The sequence below is a fragment of the Protopterus annectens genome, chromosome 4.part0 (assembly GCF_019279795.1).
Source record: "Protopterus annectens isolate FY-2018-M chromosome 4.part0, PAN1.0, whole genome shotgun sequence".
In the NCBI taxonomy this organism is placed as follows: Eukaryota; Metazoa; Chordata; order Ceratodontiformes; family Protopteridae; genus Protopterus; species Protopterus annectens.
In genome coordinates this window covers 672982259-673003344 of record NC_056733.1, presented here as the reverse complement: position 1 = coordinate 673003344, position 21086 = coordinate 672982259, and the positions used below count along the sequence as shown (strand labels likewise).

The 21086-nt window shown below is 36.1% G+C and overlaps 1 protein-coding gene across 2 annotated transcripts in view; it reads right to left on the bottom strand.

Moving 5' to 3' along the window:
• VPS29 (VPS29 retromer complex component) overlaps positions 1-9130 on the bottom strand; it is a 138137-nt gene extending 129007 nt beyond the window's left edge. The window contains exon 1 of one of the 2 annotated variants that reach the window (XM_044068640.1): positions 9008-9130. In XM_044068640.1, coding sequence (XP_043924575.1) covers positions 9008-9010 — 3 coding nt within the window. In that variant the 5' untranslated portion in view covers positions 9011-9130. The remainder of the gene's footprint in view (positions 1-9007) is intronic. The other variant, XM_044068641.1, reaches the window with a different exon arrangement.
• Positions 9131-21086: the final 11956 nt, after the last annotated feature.

The following is a 21086-nucleotide window of genomic DNA, read 5'->3' as shown; positions in this document are numbered from 1 at the left end:
CCAAATAACTGCTTCTATTCAAGATTTGATGAATAGTTTTAATTTAGTTGACCCTTTTTAAATATCTTGAGATTGACAGGGAGTCAAATAAATTCACTTTCTATTCGGCCTCACATAAGGCTTGGTCTAGGATTGATTACTACCTGATCTCAGATGCTTTCTCGACTAAAATTGCTAATTTTGCCCATGAGGCCAGATTTATATCTGATCATTCGAATATATCACTTGGCATTAACCTTAACCAAAAATGGAATTATGACAGTAAGATTTTCACTTGGTCACTAAATAGTAACATTCTAAAAAAAAAAAAAAAGGAGACGTTTTGCAGGAAGTCCATAAATATATAAAACACTTAGAAGTTGAATCATTGCTTTCCAATATCCCTTTAGCTATGCAATGGGAAGCAGCTAAAGCTGTCATTAAAGGAATACTTATTCAAAAAGCATCCATTAATAACCTCACAAAAAGAGTTTAAAAAAATTGACGCAGAACTGCAAAAAGATTTTTTTCCCTAATTTAGAAATTAAACTACACTGAATTCAGAAGGAAATATATTCCTTCGACCAACAAAACTACTCTTTGACTGAATTAAAGCTTCTACATAGATACTCGGAATTGGCTCAAACTCCATCCAAAACTCTAGCAAGACTAATAAATATCAAAGAAGGACCAAACTATATAAAAGGACATAAAGTATAAAGGGAAAATCCTGTATAGAAATAGTGACATTGTAAATTCATTTGTAGATATTTATACGGAAATCTACAATCCTAAAACTCAATTCCAAAAAGAACAGTACATAGACATTCTCAATAAGTTTAAGGTCCCAAAACTATCTTCCACACAAATTACCCAGTTAAACGCCGCTATAAACACTAAATGAAATAACTGCAGCTATTAAAAAACTGAAACCTAATAAGGCGCCAGGATTTACAGGTGAATTTTACAAAACTTTCCGCAGTAATTTTACAAAAATCCTACTTAACATGTATAATCATATCATATCAGAAGGGATTGCGGACAAGTATATGAATAATTCCCAAACTATTTTCATCCCGAAACCGAACTCTGACAAATCAAACCCTCTTAACTATAGGCCTATTGCCCTCAATTCAAAAAGTGATGGCGTCAATTATTTCTCCAGAGCAATTGGGTTTTATAAAGCAAAGACAACTTTGTGACAATACTCTCACTTTGCATACATTATTAATGTTCCTTGAAAAGGATAATCATCCAAGATACGCTTTAACGTTAAATGCAAATAAGGCCTTTGATAATGTGGATCTCAACTTCTTATATGCGACAACGGAATACTTCAATTTCCCGGATATGATCATTAAAGTTGCCAACTATAAACTTAACCCCACCAAATCAGCCTTTTTTTCCTTTGAATCCTAAGAAGCATTTAGAATACTACTTTCCCCTTTCTGACATACCTCTTAAATATTCAATAAAATATCTGGGTATAAACTTCACGCACTCTCGTCAAGAACTTATGAAAACTAAATTTTATAAAGTTTGGGATCAAATAAACAATGATCTAACCAGATGGAAAAATATTAACCTTTCACTGTTATCAAAATCTGCTATTATAAAGATGAATATTTTACCTAGAATTCTTTTCCATCTAAACTCTGTTTTCCTTAATATTCAAAAAAAAATTTTTCGTAAAAAGGATACCACAATTTCTAAATTCTTATGGTTCCCTAAATCAACCAGAATATCATATAGGAAATTAACTATCCCAAAAGCTAAGGGTGGATTAAGTCTTCCATATTTCAGTCTGTATTATCAAATAATTACAGCAAGTCGTTTAATAAAAATAGCCAGTTATGATCCGTATGACACATCTTGGTTTCCAATATGGGTCAAGATCTGGTATAACTATATACGTTCATTCAAAATTAATCCTCAGTCTATCCCCTCACACCTGTTGGTGAATTTAACATTAAGTTTTTGCCTCTTCTAAAAAACAAAATTCTTATTTTTCATGATCTGATGAAATCCCTTAATTTGCAAAATACAATCCCCATTCTTCAACCCATACATCTGAATCCAAATTTAAAAATTAATAATAAAATGATTGACCCATCTAACTTTGCTATTATCAAGAAGGCTACAGTCTGGCATTTTTATAGTACAAAAAAAAAGCAGCAGAGGTTAAAACCTTATTTGGGGCTCCTAATAAATATGACCCTATTTTAAGACAACTCAGCTCACTTGTAAAACAAAAATTCTCTAAATACAGAGTTATGGAACAAGATATTCAATTAACACAATTGATCATTAATTCGCTCTCCCTAAAAAACAAAATGATCTCACATACTTATAAACTTGTGTCGTCCATGATACATAAGTCATTCACTTTTATTTTCCAAATACTGGGATTCAATACAGGATGCAATCTCTAGCGAAGCTAAGTATGAAGCAATCAGAAATACACTAAACTTGACCCCCTTCAAAAATCTAATTTATACACAGCTAACGATAAATAACTCTTACTACACCCCAGCTGTTTTAGAAAAATTCGGATGTAATAAAAACTTAACATGTCCTTTCTGCACTCTCCCTCATGTTGACATAATACACATGTTCTGGAGTTGTAAGACCATCTATAAACTCTGGTGCTCCCTCAGAATTCAATTAGAAAAAATGGGGTATGAGAAAACTACATTTTCTTGGCAAACTGTTGTTGGTGTGTCTTTCAGCTTTTCCCGGTTAGGGGTCGCCACAGCGGAACTCCGGTCCACTAATGATTCGCAGTAGATTTTTACGTGCAGAGTTGCCAGCTCTGACGCACAACCTTCAACGAAGGTACACCCATTCACGCATGTCTCCACACAGAAGACGCTCTAGCTGAGAATCGAACAGGACAACGTCATACTGTGAGGCGACAACACTACCGCAGCACTACTACCACTGATCCTTAATATTGTTCCTATTCAAATCAAAGGTATTCGCCGTCATGTTCTTGTCTCAGTTTGTGCTCTCCTTAAATATTTCATTACTAAAAATTGGATTAACCCCTCTGCAATTTCATGGGAAAACTTTAAGGATATGGCAATAAAATATATATCAGTGCACAAAATGTGTACGAGTAGCAAAAAAAAAAAAAAGAATTATTTTAAAAAATATTGAGAAAATCTCTTTGATCTAATCCAGAATAAATAAAATCCAGGAAAAATTTTTTATACATTTGCATTCCAAGCTGGATCCTTCTTGTACTAGGTTGTTGTTTCTTTTGACTTTTCCCGGTTAGGGGTCACCACAGCGGAACTCTGGTCCGCTAATGATTGGTAGTTGATTTTTAAGTGCTGAGTTACCAGCCTTGACGCACAACCTTCAACGAAGGCATGCCCATTCATGCAGGTCTCCACGCAGAAGATGCTCTAGCTGAGAATCGAACCGGACAGCGTCTTACTACGAGGCGACAACGCTACAGCAGTACCACCACCGCAGGCTTCTTGTACTTGGTACAGTCCAAAATTATTTGATAATATAAACATTACACTTTACTAATTGTCATTAGACATTTTATTTGGAGAGGTCCTCTGACATCCATGTTGTAAATAGGTTTTTAGGACATGTACAGTTTAGTTTAGGTGGTGTACCCCCAAAATAGTTAACAGTTTATACTTTATATAATAGTATATTACCAGATTAAAGTTATCCTAACAAATCTGTTAGGGGAGGTCAGATTCATACTTGTATTATGTTTTTCTGGGGCACCCTAGTGAATGTTTTAGCCGATCAGGAGTAAGGTACTTGTTACAATAACCGCTTGTCTATAAATCAAAACTTGTTGTTAACTGCTTGTATTAAATTTAGAATGTACTTCACTTTCTTTTTCTTGGATTGATGTACCTTACAAATTCCTTATCTTGTATTTATTTTCATTTTTTGTAAAAGTTTTAAAACTAATAAAAATATTTTTAAAAAAAGTGCAAAACGGTAACTAAACAGCTGCTATTCACTAGTGTCTATTTATTCTCCATCTTAACAGTGAAGGGGTTTGGTGGTGTGTATTTATTTATTATTTATCACTAGATAATGGGTACTGAGTGTGTTTATGTAATGCGAAGCACCTCTTGCATGTCGTACGTGTTATTTTCTTTCTTATTCTATTCTCTGATACTGCCGTATCTATGTTATTTGCACTGCATTTCTCTCGTGAGATAACATGTGTAATTTGATTTAGGCTGCACTTGTGTGTTCCAAAACGACAATAAAGTTTCTTTGAATCTTTTAAATTGGTTCTGGGAAAATTTCAGTTTTTACCTTCATTTACATTACTGGTGTTAAATAGACAAAGATAAGCATTGTGATGCAATATATACATCAGAAATATAATGACCACTGGGGTCTCAGGAAATTTATTAAGTTTATGTTTCCCAGCACTAACATTAGTTGTAATTAAATGTACCTAAATTTATTGTACAGCTCCACAACTTTTTGAAAGGCACTACATTAATATTTTTATTTATCTAGTAACATTGACTGTTTAAACCAAAATTATGAACAGCTTAATAGCTAACCATGCAAATTTTACTTGCCCTAAATACTCTTCTAGAAGCTGGAGTTTCACCAATGGCCTTTTTGTTGGATTGGCTTGTCAAGGAGGGGGAAAGCAGCATAGCTTTCCCTTGAAGACGATACAAAGGAAGTTCTTCCAGAATGCAGAACATTCATAGGGATGTTAAGGGCTAGCCCTATTCTGAAACAAAAGCATTAGAGCAGGCGTACAAAAAATGGCAGTATTCCATGGCTATGCTCTGTGCCAAAATAGAAATTAAACCTAAATTCAGTGCAAAGCATGTTCACTAAAGTAAGTACAAAATCCTTTCAAATATACAGTGGATATAAAAAAGTGTACACACCCCTGTTAAAATGCCAGATTTTTGTGATATAAAAAAAATGAGACCACAATAAGTCATTTCAAAACTTTTCCCACCTTAAATGTGACCTATAACCTATACAATTCAATTGAAAAACAAATCTGTTAGGGGAAAAAATATAAAATATGTACAATAATCTAGTTGCATAAGTGTGCACACCCTTAAACTAATACTCTGTTGAAGCACCTTTTAATTACAGCATTCGATCTTTTTGGATAGGAGTCTATCAGCATGGCACATCTTGACTTGGCAATATTTGCCCACTCTTCCTTGCAAAAGCACTCCAAATCTGTCAGATTGTGAGGGCATCTCTTGTGCACAGCCCTCTTCAGGTCACCCCACAGATTGTCGATTGGATTTACGCCTGGGCTCTGGCTGGGCCATTCCAAAACTTTAATTTTCTTCTGATGAAGCCATTCCTTTGTTGATTTGGATGTATGCTTAGGGTCATTGTTGTGATGAAAGGTGAAATTCCTCATCATCTTCAGCTTTTTAGCAGACGCCTGAAGGTTTTGGGCCAAAAGTGACTGGTATTTGGAACTGTTCATAAGTCCCTCCACCTCGACTAGCCCCAGCGCAAGAAAAGCAACCCCAAAGCATGATATTGCCACCACCATGCTTCACCATGGGGATGGTGTTCTTTTGGTGATGTGAAGTGTTGTTTTTGCACCAAACATACCTTTTGAAATTGAGGTCAAAAAGTTAACATTGGTCTCATCAGACATTAACACATTTTCCCACATGCTTTTGGGAGTCTTGATATTGTTTTGCAAATTTTAGGCAGGCCTGGATGTTTTTCTGTGTAAGAAAAGGTTTCTGTCTTGCATCCCTACCACATAGTCCAGACATATGGAGAATACAGGAGATTGTTGTCACATGTAGTACACAACCAGTACTTGCTTCCCTGACCAGTTTTCGTCTTGTCTTTTCAACAATTTTGGAGGGACGTCCAGTTCTTTGCAACATCACTGTTGTCCCATATTTTCTCCACTTTTTAAGGATTGTCTTCACTGTGTTCCATGGTATATCCAATGCTGTGGAAACTTTTTGTACCCCTCTCTTGACTGATACCTTTCAACAATGAGATCCCTTTGATGCTTTGTAAGCTCTCTGTGAACCATGACTTTTGCTGTAGCAGAAAACTGAGTAAATGTCAGGAAAATCCTACTAAGACAGCTGAACTTTATTTGGGGTTAATCAGAGTCTCTTTAATTGATGGCAGGTGTGTATCCAAGAAGACCGAATGTTGTAATTAAATCAAAAGGTGCTTCAACAAAGTTTTAGTTTAAGGGTGTGCACACTTATGCAATCAGCTTATTGTACGTTTTATTTTTTTATATTTTTTTCCCCTAACAGGTTTGTTTTTCAATTGAATTGTACAGGTTATAGGTTACATTAAAGGTAGGAAAAGGTTTTGAAATGATTCATTGTGGTCTCATTTTTTTATATCACATAAACCTGGCATTTTAACAGGGGTGTGCACAATTTTTATATCCAATATATCTTTATCATATCATGAAAAAACTCTTCATGCCAAACACTTCTATTAACTCAGATCTACTCATCCCCACACCTGCTAAAGCAACTCTTGTTAAAGAGGTCAGTATTCCTCAGAGTATGCTTTTTAGCAATGTTACCTCTGCAATTAATGCAGCTCTTCCCACAGCATGAACATCACTGTTCCCTCAACACCAAAACCAATACCTGACTGTTTAGTAAGTTCAACCATACTTAGGTTACTCAGACTCCATTTCTATACAATCACTCCTCACTCTCATAACTTTCTAAATTATTCTATGTGCTTATTCAATTTCCTCAGTCTCTCATTTCCATACAGCAGATTAATCAGTGAAGGTATTTTTTGTTCTATCTCAGGCCACTGTACACTTTATCCAACTATATTCAGTCTGCAACACTTCTAAACAACTTCATTAAAAAATTAAAAGACTACACAAAGTAAAATTTACTACAATTAAACAGCATCACATGGGATTAGAAAAGCCAGACTTCACAATTACACTTTTACAACCACTGCAGTAACGAAAAAAGAAAACAAGGCTGCAAGCAATTTTACAAGGAGTGCACTCCTGGATTATGAGGCTCTTCCTCCATACATCTGATGTACCAACTCGGGGATAGTTGTAGATTTGTAGAACCTTTAAGGATACTGGTGGGGATTGATCTCCTTAAGAAGTAGTCTCTCTTTTTTGAGCTGGTGCAACCTTAGAGATAGCAGTATATTTAGACATCAAGTGGTGTAGGAGAAATAGCACCCCACCCCCTTCAAAACAACAGTTTTAATTTGCCTTTGGTGTAATATGCTATCCCAGTCTACAACTGAAAGTAAAGCTTGAAACAGTAAATTGTAAGCCAAACCAGTCACATAAACATTACCTCAAAGGAACAGCTGACTCACACATAAAAGCTCTTTTGTTGGTACAAATGTATAATCCTTAAATAACGCAAAATCTACTAAAAAATAATGTGTTTAAATGAAAATGGCACAGTAGGCTTACTTAATTTAACAAAAACAAATTAATATGCCACCCAGTGCAAACAATATGTGCCTGGGGCAAAAAGGCAAGTACAAACTTGGGACATTATCGCTTAAATCAACAAAGTGGAAACATACCTAAGCAAATTAAAATCCCCAATTATGACAATGCAAGGAAATACTATGACTGAAATGACTATTACAACAAAGTAAACAGAGATATGCTTCCCTGTATAAACTGTAAATCTAGATATCTACTACTGCACCCAGTTCTGAGGATGTAAACAAATACATGGACAAAATGAAAATGGCATCTAAACAATAACTCTGCAAGAGCTACAATGGCTAAACATAAACACCCATGGAAAAAAAAGGAATGACAAGAAATAAAATTCTGAATTATTAACACCTTATAACGCAGCTCAAGGCAATATACTGAAGAAATAAAAAAAATGCTTTCCAGCAGAGAAATACATTACATTTTAACAAAAAGCAATTAATTCTTGTAAATTTTTTCAATGCATGTAATAAAATAAACATAAATCTAGAGTCAAAAAGAGTTTATGAAATGGAGAACATATCATATCGCTAAAAGAAAGATTAAGAATGCTTTACTATGATTAAGGCAGTCTGGGCTGAAAAGACAAACTTTTACCTACTATCAGACTGTACATTTTAAAGATTAACTATTGATGGAGATAAATCCTACTTGGACTACCCAATTTGTCATTTTCCTTGCCTTTTGAATAGGTTGATAATTCTTTCCCAAAGGCTTCATCTTTTTCCCTGCACCACTCGTTCTCAAAGTATTTAATACTGATGATAAAGCATATCACTCTTTCAAGAAGGTTGTTCTAATCACCCACCACCATGTACCTTAAAACAGTGTAATCTTTCAGCATCATAAATAAAGCAGACAAAAATACCCTATACACTGTTTAAACAATATATTTTTACTGGTCATAAACAGGGTAATCATCCACTGACATGTACATTACCCAAGTCTGTGGCTTAAGGGGTGGGTTGCTTTCCACATACAGATACAAAATGATTTTACATCACTTCATCTACGTTTGTGGAGAATAAACAGACAGATGTTTTAGATGTGTTTCTTCTGTCATGAAGTCTTTGACAGCATAACCTACTTTACAGGGCAGTTCAAGTCACACTGTCAGTACTGATCTCCTCTTCAGTTTGCAATCAATCGCTAGCCTTTCTGCATACAATTTGCTTATTCTGCTTACAAGTATTAAAAATGCTGACAACTTAAAATGAAAAGCATTCGGATACTTTAGTTACTACGTGACCCCTTCAGTAAAATTACTTAACTCTACAGAGTCTGATAAAAAAAACATGTCGCAGTTGCACTATTACTATTAAGAACAAATGTAGCAACTTGAAAAATCCATACAAGGCTATATACTTATTCTTCCTACGGATTGTATTTCACATCATGTGACAGCTGACCACCCAGTACTTAATCAAAAGGCCTGGAAATCAACAACCTATACATCAAAAAGTAGCCAACATATTAAACCATGCATCAAATAACTACAATTCAATATTGTGTATATTGTAAGGTAAACAAAAACACACGATTAATATCCGTTCCTCTCACCATTGTAAATTCCTTCCGAATAAAATAATTATAAACACCCGAAGCTAAATGAAAGATCTACCAGCTCCCAATCCGGAAATGGTCACAAGACATCTTGTATGGTGGCCGCAACACAGCAATAAGGTTTATGTCGAAGCGGTTATTCAGGCCAAGAAAACGCCGAAAGACGGTAGAAAGCACCTTCCGCAAACCACGAATTTTGTGCAGCGCGAGCAGTACACCAGCTAAAAATGGAACGTTTTTATTTTATTTAAGTAATTTGTATTTGGAATTCAGGAGAAAGTAGTGCATATCAGCAACCGTAGTGTGAAACGCTGCGTATTTTTTTTCAAAGGTTACTTGATGTGAAACATTGTGTGAAAAATATAATTATACTATATGGATCTCTTGAGAACAACAGATTCACATCGCCAGGGTTTGTGGATGTTACATGCTGTGTATTCATCAAGTGCACCTGTTTCCCGCCGGCTTTCGCGTTTTCATTTGAAACTGTTTTCATTTGTATTTGTTTACTGGAGTAGTGCACTGATGCAGAACTCAAGCACCTGTCCCTAATTTTTGTGTTAAAATTTTATTCTGTTCATCTTTATCTCGTCTCTAGTAAAGCTGTCAGTGTTGGGAGAAACTACAAATAACTAATAAAGTTAGTCTTTAAGGTGTGAAGTGGGTTGAGTGGCAACAGTATAGTAAACTATCTGCTTTCCGCATGCTAACAATCCCGGAGAAATATTCATAGAACGAATAAAATATCAAAATATTCATGAAAATAGTAAAACGTCACCAAGTTCTGTGTGTTGGGTGGGGTTTGGGCGCATTTGCTACTGCGCATCAGGTGGGTTAAGACAGTAAAACAAAGCCTTCCAGTTAATAAAACCAATGATTAAAACGTTTACCTTATTATTTCTATATTTGTTCTTGATTCTGGAAGTAAGAGAATGAGGGCTATGCAGTGATCAATAATTACCAATTTTAGGCTCAGCCCAAGTGAAATACAAAACATTTCTCAAACAAAAAGGACAGAAATGTAAGCAATAAGAACGTTCGATTAATTACATAAAAAAGTGATCAAAGGAGAGAGATAGCCATCTACACAGGCGGTCAGGTTTGTAATGACAGCCTAATTGGTGAGTGGGGTGTCATTGTTGTAGTAAGTATAGCAATTTGTTGTTTATCAAAATAGATCACTGCATTTCTTAACATTTATTTTATTTATTTATATTTTTTACCAGGATCAGAGGTAAACCTAAGTTTCAGCCTGGGTTACATACAAAACAGTAGCATCAAAAGTCTATATTTATGGACTTTCAAGATAGCTGCACAGTGATCAACAGCTTAGCTTCATCTCTCCCGGTGTGAAAACATAAAGTAAGAAAAAGGAATACCATTGACATTTTTGGTTAAAATTCAGTTACTGGTTACTAAGTACACTGCCTGGATGTCAGCAAAGAAGATATTTTGAAAATCTAAAAGAAAACTAATAAAGATGAAAAGAAAACACTGACTAAGAAGGATTCTACAGCTGTTCAGTAAAAAGCAGTTTGGGTTTCAGCTTTGGTTCATGAGATGACTTCCAATAATTTAGAGGAAAAAAGAAATCTACTGTATCCTGAGATGATCAAAGTAAATGAAACTGAAAGAATACATCATCTCAAATAAATAACACAATGCTGGGAAAAAGAACATTTAACTAATTGTTCAGATGAAGTAATTGTTGTTGTATCTTTCGGCTTTTCCCGGTTAGGGGTCGCCACAGCGGAACTCCGGTTCACTAAATGATTGGCAGTTGATTTTTATGTGCCGAGTTGCCAGCCCTGACGCACAGCCTTCAACGAAGGTACGCCCATTTACACATGTCTCCACACAGAAGACGCTCTAGCTGAGAATCGAACCGGACAGCATCTTACTGTGAGGCGACAACGCTACCGATGAAGTAATTAAACTGCAAAAATTAGGCTGTGAAATGAAGAAAAAGTTGAGTATGAGGCTTCTCAAGAAGAGCTGTTTCAAAAAATAGAGTTAGAAGGCAGAGCTCACAGAGAAAATCTGAGATTTTCAGCTGTATGAGAAACTGACAGGATCAGACTGTAATAATTTTCTGAAAACACACATGAGCAACTGGACTGGTGATCCACAGCAAGACTTAATTGAAAGGGCACATTGCGTGTATGCCCCAAACTAGGCCACAAGAAAGCAGCCAATATCTGTATTAGTGCAGATGCAATCATCTCAGCAGATGGAGTTGATCCTGACAAGGCTGCAGCAGAAGGGGAAAGTACTAAAAATTGGAGACAACAGAGTGCTTGTAGAAAATGATAATTCATGTACACCGGCAGAAGAGAAGCAAATTTAATCTGGCAATAAAGGAATGCCATGTGGCAGGTGTGAGATTCAAGCTGCTGTATCCAGCTGTCTTCAGAGTATTTTTTCCTGGAGGCTCAAAGTCATTTTTTGATGCAGAGCAGGCTAGGGAGGAGATGAAAAAAGTGAGCAACCAAGCAGAATGAAACTCTGCTTCTCATTTCCCTGACAGTAAGGTTCATAGAGAGAGATTTTGCAAATGAAACCTTTTCCAGTGTTCCAAAGGAAAATCCTTGAGAGACCGAAAAAGCTCAGGAATTGACTAGAAAAATCAGGAGTACCTTGCATGTGAACCAGAGTTTAGTGTTGGGAGATGGGGGGGTGAACAGGAAGAAGACCAGCGACAGTGAAATTACTAAATAAATGGGAGACTATAAAGCATCATTTACATTTGTGAAATATGGCTTTGAAAGAAAAAGTGGCTGAAAAGGACTGGACATTTGTTGACTTTGTTAAACTTGTGGGTAGACTGTAAAGCATATACCACACTTTATGTTTTTAATGTTTAGAAGGACACTAAAAGAGAAAAAGTATATTTAAGTAAAATGACTTTTGTTCTTGTCAGTATTTGTATAAAGCACTTCTGATATAAACTGTGTGCTCTCTCTCTCTCTCTCTCTCTATATATATATATATATATATATATAGTAAAGCAATTTTGTGTAGTATGTAGTCAGAGGCATTTTAAATGTGGGAGAGGTCTCTTCAGTGATTGTTGTACTTGAAACAGAGTTTAAAGGAAACAAGGACTTTTTAGTTGTAAGAAATATTGGCATTACAGTATAACAAAAGAAGAAAGCCTGGACAAGAGCAGTTTTAATGTTAATATGCTGTGATCTTGGGCTACTGCAGTGGAGGTGGGGTGTAAAAGTACACTGATTATATGTAAAATTAATTTATTTTTCAAGGGTGAATGTCTAATTTAATGCCTTCGACTTAAGCTCCAAACAAGTGTTTTTTGTAAGCAAGTAGGATTTAAATATAAGACAGAATGATAAAAGCCATGAAAAATAAGTTTCTGAAAAACACAGAGATATTAGCTTTTTATATAGCAAATGTATAGTGGGAATCAAGAAGTCTGCTGCTGAAGGAAGCTGTACATTCTCTTTTGCATGAAATTTACAAAGGTTTGTTTCTGAATACTTTTTTCATGTGGATATGAGCTGTTTGCAAGTGCAAGCAATTAATTAGTTCTAAGCATTCTTTGCTGAGCAAATGCAACATTTTAAAGGGACATGGCAAGCAGTTCATTGAAATATAAAGTTTTAAATTTTGGGAAATGAATAAGAGATAGTTGCCTCCATAGCAGCCTTACTACCTCAGTGCATTTAATAAAATGATGTAAAATTTAGATTTAGTTAAAGATAGCCAGTGCATGTCTTCTTGGGGCTAAACGTTAATGTTTTCTGAAAGCATACAAGTTATTTTTCACATCGGGGGGAATATAGATAAGAAAATAACAGACACCAGTCGGTGTAAGTGAGAACACAGGCTGTAGCATGCACCTTAGCATGTCTAATCTTAATTTTGGGTAAGGCCTATGTGTGCAGCTGTTGATTTGGGGCAGTTCCTATCTGGAGGGTTAAACTTTATTTTTAAAAGCTGTATATAGTTTTGTGTTTTTTTTTAAGTTGATAAGGTATGGAGTGTTTTGAAAATGTATTTAATTTTTTGGTTGAGGGTTTCCATTAAAACAGAAAGTCCTGAAAATGTGACATATGTTCAAATGGAGATGAGAAGAAACAACTGTACAAAGGATCAGCCTGGCAAACAGTGTATGCATATAACACAAAAGTTGGAAATGTACATTCAAAAAAAATCATGTATAATAGGTGGAAACAATAACTTTTTATCATAATAACTACCCTAGCCATAGTATCTTAAGATGCAGTTCCCTCACAGGTATTAGCAAAAAGGAAAAAGTATTGACTGATATTAAGAAATGTAGAATACAAATAGCAATGCCACAGGAGACAAACTGAAAATAAATGAGCATGTAAATTTGACAAAGGATTTCAGGATGGATATTCAGCAGAAAATCAGGGGCAAAGGAAAAGGGGAGTAATTGTACTAATTGCTAGAGGGATAATGGTAGATTTGTGGTAGGGGCTGTTGGCAAAGGGGTAGGATTAGTCTGGTGTGTATTTATGTTCCACCAAAAAGTGCTATTATGGAGCTTAAGAAAAATTTGGAGAAAATGATCAGTTTTCAGCATAGAATATTATTTATATGTGGGACAGGAGTTTGACTTGCAATAGTAAGTATGTATCAGGGGGACCTAGAAGGGAAAATAAAACAAAAGAGGGTAGATTTTTGAAGAAATTAATAAAATAAATTTGGTATGGAAGGTGTGAATTCAGTCCTAGGAACTCTTAACAGAATTTACATATTATTCATGAAGATACAATAACTGGGCTAGACTAGATAGGAATTATATTTCACATGAACATTTGTATTTAATTCAAAGTTTTGAGAGACATTCAATAACTATTTCAGACCGCACACCAATAAAAACCAAGATAAAGATGCAGGGTAATGAAGTAAAAAATGAAACAGTGGTGCTTTCCTACATATCTGTTAAAAAGAGAGGAATTGAAGGAATGGGTAGTGGAAATTATTCAAGAGTTATTGGGGAAGACACATTTCATCAGACGTTATAGTTAGTGAGTGGGATAAAATGAAAATTAAGTTTAAAGACAGGGTATAGATAAAAGAGAAAGATGTGGCTAAGAAGTGATTGGAATTATTGAGAGTGGTTGACAAAGGCAAAAATACTGCAGAATAAGGGGAATTTGACAGAAGAAGAACAGGCACAAATGGATAGTGATAAAGACAAAGCAATGGACTGTCTGGATAAATATGCATGAGTTTAGAAAAGACTGCTGTTAAGCAGGTATTTTTTGATGATAACTCCAGAGCACAAAAACATTTAGCACAACTTAGGCAGCAGAAAATAGAAAGGGTTGTTGCCAAACTTAGGAAGTCTGTAATAAGAAAAATAACTAGAGATCCTGCAGAGGTTTTAGAGATAGTTCAGAAATTTTATGAAAGTTTGTATAAAGTATAGAAATATAGAAATCAAGAAAGACCACAAATAAAAGGCTTAATCATGCCATGGTTTGAGGTAAATGAGGCCAAACAAATAAAAGCTAATATAGGAGAGGATGAGATAAAAATGGTGATGTATAATAAATCTTCAGGAAATTTTCCAGGAACAAATGGTATTCCTATGGAAGTTAGGAGAGAAAAACTGATAAAGATCTAGAAAAATTTCTTTATCAGTATTTTAAAAGGAGGGAGGAACCAACATTTTAGAAGAAAGCTGTGGTGGCTCTATTATCTAGGGATGTTAAAGACCCATCAAACTCAGCTTTATACAATCCCCTTTTAATTTCAAACCACGATTATAAAGTGTTTATGTCTATACCAGCTAAAGCAATTGCAAAGGTGATGCCAAAATTGATATATAGATTGATGTGGTTTTGTGGCTGGGGGGCAAACAATTGACAGCATTAATAGAACAATGATGACCCAGATGGAAGCAGAATATAAGAGAATGTCATGCTCGATTGTGGGTCTTGACGTGGAGAAAGCATTTGAGAGAGTGAGCTGGGATTTTATGTGCAGGGCAATAAAAGCATTTGCATTCCCTGAAACAATAATAAGCTTAATTAGGAGACTATATGAAGGACTGGAGACAAGAATTAAAGTGGGGGATTCCTCTGTGATAAGTTGTGTTTGAACAAAGGAACCAGGCAGGGGTGCCCTCTTTCTCCTTTGTTATTTCCTTTGCATTTAAAGCCAGTGGCAAAGAAAATAAGGGACTCACAAATACAAGGATATAATTGGTACAGTAATAAAGAAAAGTTGGCTTTATTTGCAGATGATATTATTTTGTACCTGATAAATCCACAAAAGGACATCTCAGTGTCATGGAACATTTTAAGACAGTTTCATGTCTTTTCAGGATGTAAAATTAGTGAAGATAAAACAAAAACTGTAGCCTTAAATTATGTACCCACACAAAAATTGGTTTAGCAATACCCATGTTTATGTGGACACGATAAGATGAAATATTTAGGAGCATGTTTTAAAAAGTCTTATGTAATGGCAGTTAATGATACATGGGAAGAGACTAAACAAAATATAATTCAAAAAGTGTGATATTAATAGTAAGATACAAGCAGTGAAAATGTTTTTATTCTCTTCAGTTTTATATATGGGTCAGGGATATGTTTATCAACCAGATGAGAAGGCGTGGACAGTAATTAATAAATAGTTGATGAAATGTATTGGGAGGGGTAAATAGGTCAAGGGATAAATGGGATAAATTGATCCTTCCAGTAGAAAAAGGTGGTTTAGAATTACCTACTTTGAAGGGATATTTTTGAACTACACAGTTAATGCTCATATACATAGCACAAGCAGAAGGTTATAATTCAAAATGGAAAAGGATGATAATGAAGGGGGGTTCAAGAAATAAAGACAAAATGTGATTCTGAGTGCAGATCCTTAAGGAGAATGATAACCATATAGAATATTATATTCATAAAGTAGCAAATGATATTCTAAGAACAAAGCCAACATGAAAATGGACAAATGAGATTTTACAATAGAGTGACTGCAACTGGGGGTACAGAAAGTAGACAAGAAGGGTCTGGAATTTGCTGGAGAAAACTTGCAATGGAACCAAGGATTTGGGAGCAAATAACTAGAGAGTGAAAGGTAACAGAACGGGATGAGGCCAAGAAGACATTTTGGACTGCTGGCTAGAGACTGCCTTCCATACCAGGGAGTGATATCAGAGTATAGGCAAAGAGAAAGAGACAGGGGAATCTTAAGTGAAACAACTGTTCTAATAGAGTTTTTAGTTGAATCTGGAACAGAAGCTTCTATTAAAAAGGCTAATTAGAAGGGCATATAAAACATGGCATGATAACTATAAAAATCAATCAAGAGGAGGTTAGAAAAAAATTGAGAAGAGACACTGGAAAAGCAACTTATAAGAGAACAATGGAAGGGCATATGTATGACATGCCAGTATGCAATAGAGTCCAGAACATTTAGGATCTTTGCTTGAAAGTGTTTGTATAGGTATTTTTATAACCCAAGAAGACTCCAAAGACTTTTTCCTTGGGTAGATTGCAAATATTGCAGGTGAAATGGGGAAGAAAGTCATAGCTGGGAACACATGTTTTGGGAGTGTAATGAGTTGTCAGATTTTAAACATTTTCTACAGAGTGCTCATTCAGAAATTTGGGGTAAATACATGGCTATAACTAAGGATATGATTTTTGAGCCTCATGAGACACAGGATCTAAATTGCCTAGACATAGTAAGTCTGTGTTAAGTTTAATTCTGCTGTCTGCTAAAAACAAATATATATATATATATATATATATATATATATATATATATATATATATATATATTAGAAAATAAAAATCAAAGTCCAAACCAACTATATTTAAAGTACGGAATATTGTAAAAGAGATAAAAGAACTGGAAGAGGGATCTTTAGAAAAGGGAAGGAGCAAATTATGTAGAATTAAATGGCAATTGTGGGAACAACTTGTAGATTAATGTTCAGGAGGAGGAGGAGTGAGGTTTAACTGAAGATGTGATGTATAATGTATGTAAATGGAAAAAAAAAATTTAATATGGTTTATTTTCTGTTAATATTTGTTATTTTGTGTCTTAAGTAATGATTTAATAAAAATCTTTTAAACTGTAGTATATATTTCTGTTTAAACAAACACAATTGACAAACTGCAATGTGCAAGAATGATGCAATGTGCATGACACTACAAGAGACATTCACACAGAGTGGTCAGAATTAACTTGAGTATCAACAAGTGAGAAAGTGGATGTACATTTTAAGTATATATTTAAATATGTGAGGATCTGCCAGATAAAATAAGAGAATATAGATGGCGGTTATATGAAATATAAGGAATAACAAAGGGAGTGTTGAAATGATTAAGTGATACATCCATCATTTTGGCAGTTTCATTTGTGTTGTCTTAGGAGTTGTTTAAATTGATGTCTAAAGTTAGGTTAGTTTGGTAGTCTCAGTGAGATATGGTGGGAAAGACTGCTACAGTTTGGGAGCAAGGACAGAGAAGCTATGGTCAGTAATTTGCAACCTGGTTGAGGGGCTTTGGAGATCTGTGCCATTGGTGTCTTTCCTTCTAAAATTATATGTAGGGGTGGCTGCTATGAGTTCCATTGTGAGAGGTAATGGTGTATGTAGCTGAAGCATTTAAAAAAGTAGGGAGTCAAAGAGAAGTTTGGCTCTGTCTTGCACCGGTAACCAATTTGCTTTGTAGAAAATAATGCAGCAATGTTTGTTTTCTTAGTGATGACCCCACCAGTTTTATTTGAAAGGGTCTGTAGTATTTAATTACTACTACTAAATAATGCAGCAATGTTTGTTTTCTGAATGAGTCAGTGATGACCACAGATTTTATTTGAAAAGGTCTGAAGTATTTAATTACATTGTGTCTACTAGTTTTAACAGGGCAGTGATATCCAAATTGTGTTTTTCCTGAACTTGAACTCTAAAACTAGCATGTTTACATTAAGAGGGTTTTCTGATGGCACTCTTGTGGCAGAAGTGTGCTTTGGGAAACCTATGTTGGGAGATGCTGTCTGAAAGCATATTGTGAGCTTTTCTGATTGGTCTATAGGCCTTGCTGTTGTAAAGCTCGTCTTTCTGATTCTGTGTAAGCCCAGTGTTTGTGTGGATTTTTGCTCAAGTTTCTCAGAGCTGATCTTGTTTTGGCAACTTTGCCTGAGAGTTACAGAGAATCTGCAGCATCTTAAGCCATCTGCTGCTAAAAAAATGAAAATAAGAATCATTTTGCAATTCTGCTGATTATTATTACTGTATTTCATAAGAATCCTGTATTGTTTCATCTCTCTCACTTTAGAAGAGTTTCAAAGCTAAACTGTTTCCACTGCTGCTGTAGTACTTAATTACATTGTGTCTGAATGTTTTACAGAACAGTACTATCTAGATTGTATGGTTTCCCTGCACTTGAGCTCCAAAACCAGCATTTTTCATTAACAGCATTTTCTGACTGCACTCATGTCAGAAGTGTGCTGTAGTAAACCTGTCTGTGTTGGGGGCTGCTGGCCGAAAATGTATTGTGCATTTTCTTGATTGGTCTGTAGGCTTTGCTGTTATAAAAACCTGTTTTTCTGTTTTTATATATAAGGCCAGTGTTTGCACTTGGCTGGTTTCCATACAGCACCAGTTGGCAGTATTCTGTATAGATGCAAACACTATCAAGTTAAAATTATCCTTAGAATAAGTATCTCTGCAACATTCCCTAGTCCCCATGCTGTTCCAAGAGCATATAAGTTGCACAAAGAGCAGCATTGCCTTGTTGGATGTATAGCACCCATTCTTTCCCTGTGTATCATCATAGTCCAGTTAAATCTGTCCACTCTTCTCCCTGATTAAACCCATATAAAAAAAACTAAAACTTTGGATAGGCTCTTTCCTGCTATCTCTGCGGCCAGTCTGGTGGACATGGGCTTCATGAGCGAATGTAGCAATTGCCTCATGTATACTGACAACCACTTAATCCTGAAACAAATAAACACAGTATGTGAGAGCTGTAGTTACACAATGTAAATTGAGACACAACTCTCACATACTGACAAATCAAATGACAAACAGGTTGTCAGCACATGCACATCAGTTCCCTCACTAAATAAGGTCTTGACACATAAACCCAGACATGTAGAGGTATTCACAAGGAACTTACTAAAACCTCAGAGGCCTCCCATATAGGCTTTGCCCCAGTAGAGTGGAGGACAGCAGCAGTCATCCCTCTGCACAAGGGGGTACCATTAACTGATCCAGGAAACTACTGACATATAAGTCTGATTAGCCTCAGAAGCCACATACAAACAAAACCAAGTCAATACCAACCACTACACATAAAATTACACATCACCATTTCTCCACAATCAAGCCCCTAAGGCAAAACACCACACATTAAAACATTGATGGCCCCCTCACCAGGTTGGATAAAGAGAGGGTTACAGTCAGGTGCCAGGATTCATCAGATCATGCAGGCACTCAGGTCACTCAACCACAAGTACCAGTATGACTCAGTCATACTCCATGTGGGTGTGAATGACCTGAGACTTACCTCCCTGGACTATGTGTAGACAGGTATGATGGACCTCTCTGAATGTGTCATAGGCTGGTACGAGCCTCAGATTGAGCAGCATTCTTCCTTCACCAAGAATGATGCCACAATACAAACAGAAAATGATTGACTTCCATAAGTGGCTTAGTTACTACTGTCATTCCAAGGGGGATCCAGTATTTTTCAGCCTGAGACAGCATGATTGACAGACCACGCTGCTTTGCCAGAGATGGTCTGCACTTGTCACCACTAGGCTTATGAATAGTGGCCAAGGCATTAGCCACCCCATAGTGCCTTTTTTAGGCAGTGCCAAATCAGCAGACCAAGCAAAGTAACAACTTCTATTAATGCCAAGCTAAAAGTAGTATCGCTCAATGCTGGAAGTGTTAATAAGAAACTACACTCCCTGGAAGCTCTTCTCACACTGGAGAATGTTGATGTCTCTGAAGTTACATAGACGTGGTTCAAGGCTGTGGAACGCACCCCAGCAGTGCAAGGCTACAATGCCTATTACACATTCAGACCACCCTCTGAAAAGGAAAAAAATGAGAGGAGGAGGTGTTTCCATTTAATTAATAAAACAATCACACCTCTAGATTGGTCAAGCAGGATGACTCGCTTGAGCTACTTCTTGTCCAGATGAGCACAGACAACATTCCCCCACCATATCATCACTTAGTGCAGGTCCCCAACCATTAACTATGAAAACCACTCCACATACCTGATGTTACTAGAACCACTTACCATTCAGCCCATCACACAACTCATGGGAGATTTTAACTACCTGTCCACAAATGGAACAGCTGGTCTGCACTCCTACTAGGGGCTCAAATATCCTTGATATAGTACTTACAAACATGGGGGAGCATTGCACCCCTCACCATAATGTCCTAATTGGTAAGATCAAGTCATAAATCAGTCTTCTTTGAAATAAATGTAATGGTAGAACCTACATCACACCCTAAAGAATTTTTTCAAAGCAATTTATCTTCTATTAAGTGATAGCATAGGTAATTTTAAAGCCCCCACCTAACTCCAAAATCTTGGAGGCCTATGCAGAAGTATACACAAATGCCCTGTACAGCCACTTAATCAACTGCACAGAAATGGCAGTACCTGACTGAATAAAACCCAGGTCTAGCTGGAAAAATCAAGCGCCCTGGTGGACGCCTGGCCTTCTGCCTAGAAGTTAAGCAGGAGGGTACACAATAGAGAAAAAAAATCCCTCATTAGTCTCAACAGGCAAATCAGGGAACTATTCAAGTCTTCAGAAGTTAAATACAAGACTAAACTGGTGTCCTAAGCAAAGGCTAACCACAAAGCATATTTTAGTTATGTCTGAAATCTTAAGGGAAACACTCAACAATACGGTGAGTTGGTCATAGATGGCACTACCTATTCTCAGCCCGAGGAAATAGCAAACTTGCTGGCCGATACATTCAGCTCAGATTTCACTGCCTCATCACCTACAGTCACTCCCCTTTAAATACCCCATACCATTCCTTTGCCTGTTATCACAAAACAACAGGTGTCACTGCACTCTCTAAAGCCAGAAA